This window comes from Frankliniella occidentalis, unplaced genomic scaffold (genome assembly GCF_000697945.3).
Source record: "Frankliniella occidentalis isolate FOCC.00 unplaced genomic scaffold, Focc_3.1 Scaffold16, whole genome shotgun sequence".
NCBI lineage: Eukaryota > Metazoa > Arthropoda > Insecta > Thysanoptera > Thripidae > Frankliniella > Frankliniella occidentalis.
Window position 1 is genome coordinate 2694382 of NW_026267146.1, and position 4780 is coordinate 2699161.

Below are 4780 nucleotides of genomic sequence, written 5' to 3' on the forward strand. Positions count from 1 at the left end.
GGCGGGTTTGCCTACCCACTCTGCCCGTAAGGCGCCATAGCCCCTTGGGTAGGCGAACCCGCCCGCACCTGTGTCTTCTTTGAAACACCCGGTACAGAAGGGGCGTGGGGGCCCCCACGTTTGCAACTACAAAGCTTTAGCTAAAACCGACCCGGCCACAGGCAGATTCATCCGAATCGCATGCAGAAAAAACACAAATTCCACCCGGCGCCGTAAATATAGGTAATATGTGCACGCCCTTTTCTCACGACACCCCATCCCCCACCCAGACAAAAAAAAAATAATTGAATGGGGGCCGTACACCGCAGTCGTTGGTGTCTTCGGGCTTCGGGCAGCGCGCGGCGCGGGAACAGCCGTTTCCAACCACAAGCAGTGCCAAGGTGCCAGGAAAACGGGCGACGGGCGACGCAGGGAATTCCCACGTCTCGCATTCGCCGTGGTTCTAGTGCGCTACAACTGTGTAGCTGCAAACGATGCTCAAAGTATTCGAACCCGCGATTGAAAACCGCACTGCTGTAACGACTACGTTTACTCATTTAGCAAACGTTACACCGTTGGTCACGCGCCGGACGTAACGTTGGGCGGCCTGAGCCGGAGGGCTGCTCTTTTCCCCCGTCCGATAGGAACCGCTGGTTCGCCTCTTATCGTCCCCCATCGGCTCGGCTTAACTCTTATTTCAAACAGACCCCCCTCCACACCATCCCCCTTTTCCTCTCCCTCGTACACAGACCAAGTTGACCGGTGCAAATAACAAGTGCACTTGTGGTTTATGTGGTGCTTGTGTGTATGCAGTTCCGAGCACAATAGCTGTAGTCCGTGCATTTTGTGTTCAGAAAAAATAAAAATCAATCGGTCGCTATGTGGCCCTAAGGTCTAGCTAGGGGCTAGCGCTAGCGCAGTGGGGCGGCAGGACGTGGCAGGTCGGCGCGTAACCACCTGGTGCTGGGCGTCGATGTATCGATCGCCGCGGGTATCGATGCGGTCAGCGCCGCGATGCCGCCGCAGCGCCTCCGTCTCGGACGACACGCTGACCTCTCGATTCCCTCAGGGCGACGGCGGCTAGTGGCGCGGCCTGGCGCGGCGCGGCCGGGGCGGCCGGGGACGCTCGGCTCGGCCCCGCCCCGCGATGGACCACCGGGACGACGACAGCGGCCTGGGCGCCGTCCAGGACGCCGACGACGCCGACCTGCTGCTCGGCGCGGTCCGCGACCACCACGACTACGCCAAGCGGCGGCGCTCGGGCTCGGACCGTGAGAACAATGTGGTCTCCGAGCTGGACGAGCTGTCGCTGCCCGTGCCGAAGAAGAGCAAGGCTGTGGCGGGCAGTAAGGGCCTCGGCAAGGGCCGACAGCTGCGGGACCCGGAGGGCGGCACCTACATCTCGGCGCGGTCGCGGGCTCGGAAATGTGAGTGCTGAGGGGTGCTGCTTGCTTAATGCGTTTGTCGGAGTTTGTGGCGGGTTTGGTGCGCCGCACTGCATGCTGTAAACGTTCCGTCACTTTTTACGGTCCGTCAGCTCCGCTGCCCATGAAGCTCCGCGCGCTGCCCGCGTCCTTCTGGGAGCAGCCCAACCTCAACAAGGGCCCCTCCCCGGGCACCATCTTCTCCGCGCTGCCGCCGCTGGGGCCCCTCTGCAAGGAGGACGGGGCGGACGGACCGCGAGACGCGCTGCGGGGGGCCAACCCCGCCAGAGGTAGGTGTTGGACGAGAGCTATAGCTGTTCGGAGAAAGGGGAAAACTCCCTCAAAAGTTCTTCCTTTTTTGGAGAGGAGGGTATCACTTGGTCGTGGTCTGGCAAACCAATTCCCATATGCATATGCAGTGAAGCTAATAACAGCCTTGGTGAGCTCGAATAGAGCTTCGTTTTTTCCTCAACCCCCCAAGTCTCCAAAAAGTAGCAAGTGTTCTGTTCTGTTGGCGGCCACCCTCTGCGCTACAGCAGCTTTGTCAGCTCCGGTCGTGCGCGCCGCCAGGTAGGCAGTCCCGGCGCACGCAAGAGGCCGCTGGCTGCCTACCTCCACGGCGCTCTCCGCTCGCCCGACCCAGAGCGGAGCGTAGCCGCATGTCGGCGCGCAGCGCGGCGTATCCTCCGGTCGGTTAACGGCTAACGGCCGCCATCACTTTTCATCTTTTGCAGGTCCGGGACTCGGCGGCGGCGAACTCGGGATGCAGGCGGGCAACGGCCTCGTCACGCACTCCCCCGCCGACACGGACCTCCTGTTCAGCCTGTTCCGCTCCGTGGAGCCAAAGACCAACCTGCACAGGCGAACCCGGGGCAGGTGATCATTCTTCCATGATGAGGAGAAGCCGAGGGGTACTTCACTCGAGAAAAACAGTTTACACCCTCCAAAATAATCAGAAAAAATGAAATAAAGAAAAATCAAGAAAAACAAGAAAAATCGATGTACACTTGAATTTATAGTGAAGCACCCCTCGGGAGAAGCTTAACTTCGCACGCAATCCCTGTGGTAGCTTAATTGGCTGAGCGATTAGCGAAGCCCATTACTCCAGTGATCAAAAAGTTTCGCGTCTGTCTGTGTGTCTGTGTGTCTGTGTGTGTGTCTGTCTGTCATCACGATAACTCGAGAACAAATTGAGCTAGCGACCTGGGATTTTCAGGGTCGTTTTGTATCATAAAAAGACAGATCAAGTTCGAAGAAGAGCATTTTAGCTCAAAAAATTGATTTTTAAAAAATCAAAAACCACAGGTCCCCAAAATGACGTTTTTTAAAAATATTTTTTTTAATGTTTCCTAAGGGGTAACTCACCAAAGTAGAGCCCTGTGGGCGAAAATTTCGTCCGTTTGGCTCTATCTCTAACCGTTGAGGCGCCAGACACTGTTTTTCACACGGAAATGACCCCAAACCATTTCAATGTTTTTTCTCAAATATTTCATTGGGTCTGTAGGGTCAACTCGTCAAAATAAAACACTGGGGAGCAATAATTGTGACTTTTGGGGCCGAAGGCCTATTTACGACTCTTTCTTTATCCCGACTCGGGTGTCAGCGCCGCAGGCCTAGGTAGATGTACGCCAGGCGCGTCGCAGCGTGACAGTGTTTCGTGAGATATCGCGAAGCCTGTTACGCGAGACGTGGTCTGGCGTACATCTACCTAGTAGTTTTTGGAGCGACCTTGTGACTGACCGGACGCGCGTGGGTGTGTTTTTGTGCCCCTCCAGGCCGCGGCGCCCACCCCCAGCGCCGGGCCCGGGCGGAGGGGCGCAGCGCGACGACGACCCCTGCCTGCTGGGCAGCCTCACCAGCACGCTCACCACCTCGCTCTCGCTCGCCTGCGGACACATCGCGGTAAGTGGCAAAATGAAAAAGAATAATTTATATCCAAGAAATGTTTTTAGGTCATCATTTCCTTGAGACCAATTTTTAACCATTTTTCGGACAGTAATACTAATACGTGCAAGTCGGCACGAAAATTATTAAAATATGAATTGGTTCAATCTTGTTCCACTGAGCTTAAAACAGCAACTTCATTGGGAGCAAAACAGACCCCCTCTCTTTAGAGTGTGTGCACTTCTGCTCCTATGAGGATTTCCGGAGGATTTCTTACCTCGTTCGTAGAGTAACTCCTTCCTTATGATGCAGTGCACTAATTTCATTCTTCCGGGTGCAGGACGGCCGGGACCGGGGCGTGTCCGCGCTGCGGGGAGGAGCCGCCGCCATCACCGTCGGCGCGGACAACAACAACTTCGCCCAGATCCTCTCGGACCTCGTTGTCAAACTGTGATTTCGACACTGTGACTTATCTGTTGTTCCTGTACTTACCACTTACGTTAGAATTTAAAATAAACCTCGCCAAGTGTAATTTACTGGCCCAGCCGTCTTTCATTTATTTGCTTTACGAAATTGGTCGAAGCCTGACACCTAGCGGACAGTTAACGATTTCTGATCCCGTAGGTTTCGGCCCCGAAGCCGTACGGGGCCGAGTGCACGGCGCGGCAAGTTCCACGGGAGGAAGAGGGAGAGAGGGTGAGAAAGCTGAGTAGGGTGGTGGCGGGCCACTGAAGACGTACTTGCTCGCCGCGGATAACTATCAAACAGAGCGGCACGTGGTTTTCAGTCTCACACAACAGGGCTCGAAAAGCCGCAATAACGAATCAATTTCGAAAGCTCCGCTAGAAAGGGGTTTCGGGAGCGTTGGAGGGGGAGGCAGTGGGTCGGGGCTCCTCGGCGCCCCCCGCCGCGCCCTTCGCCGCGAAGGCTCTCGCGTGGGCCGTTCAAGGACGCGACGCGACGCCCTGGTGTCCTAGCCTTGGCTCAGTCGAGCCGCGAACTATTCAACAAAATAAATGTTTAAAAAACCTCCTCATTACGATAATTTTATTCCAATTTGTCATGCAATTGAAAAAAAGTAGTTATAACCCCGTCCCCATCCCAGGCGGCCAGCTCATTTCGCCATCAGACATCATTCCTGTCTGGAGGTCGTTGTAGGCGGATTTCCGGTGCCGAACTTTCAATTAGAATTCTGAGAAAATTAGCCATTTTCGTGATGAGCCCTGTCTGAAGGTTTGCCCATGCGGAATGAATTGAAACCCTTGATTAGTCGTCTGCCCCCACCGAGGCCCCCCTCCCTTTATCTCTCCCACCCCCTCTCCAGAAAACGAGAGACGAGCCCCCAAAGAGGAAGGGGTAGGGTAGGCGGCGGTCAGGGGGTGTGTACCCCTGTACGCGTCAGAGCGAAGCCACTCAATGGTTTGATTGGAGGGGGGAAGAGGATGCAAGCGACGATAGCGGAAGAGCGCCCAAGAGAAGGAGAGGGAGGGAGG

At 55.9% G+C, this 4780-nt stretch overlaps 1 protein-coding gene across 1 annotated transcript; it reads left to right on the forward strand.

Moving 5' to 3' along the window:
* Window positions 1-1038: 1038 nt before the first annotated feature.
* On the forward strand, window positions 1039-3819 carry LOC113208941 (uncharacterized). Its single transcript, XM_052264072.1, has 5 exons — window positions 1039-1406; window positions 1517-1693; window positions 2138-2279; window positions 3179-3305; window positions 3628-3819. Exons 1-5 carry the CDS (start codon window positions 1127-1129, stop codon window positions 3739-3741), a joined length of 840 nt encoding a protein of 279 aa, XP_052120032.1. The 5' UTR covers window positions 1039-1126; the 3' UTR covers window positions 3742-3819.
* Window positions 3820-4780: the final 961 nt, after the last annotated feature.

Excerpts from the sequence above, each read along its gene's own strand:
- LOC113208941 (XM_052264072.1), top strand. The coding sequence starts at position 1,127 with ATGGACCACCGGGACGACGACAGCGGCCTGGGCGCCGTCCAGGACGCC. Across the intron at positions 1,407-1,516 it reads GCGGTCGCGGGCTCGGAAAT|CTCCGCTGCCCATGAAGCTC; the intron begins GTGAGTGCTGAG and ends ACGGTCCGTCAG. Across the intron at positions 3,306-3,627 it reads TCGCCTGCGGACACATCGCG|GACGGCCGGGACCGGGGCGT; the intron begins GTAAGTGGCAAA and ends TTCCGGGTGCAG.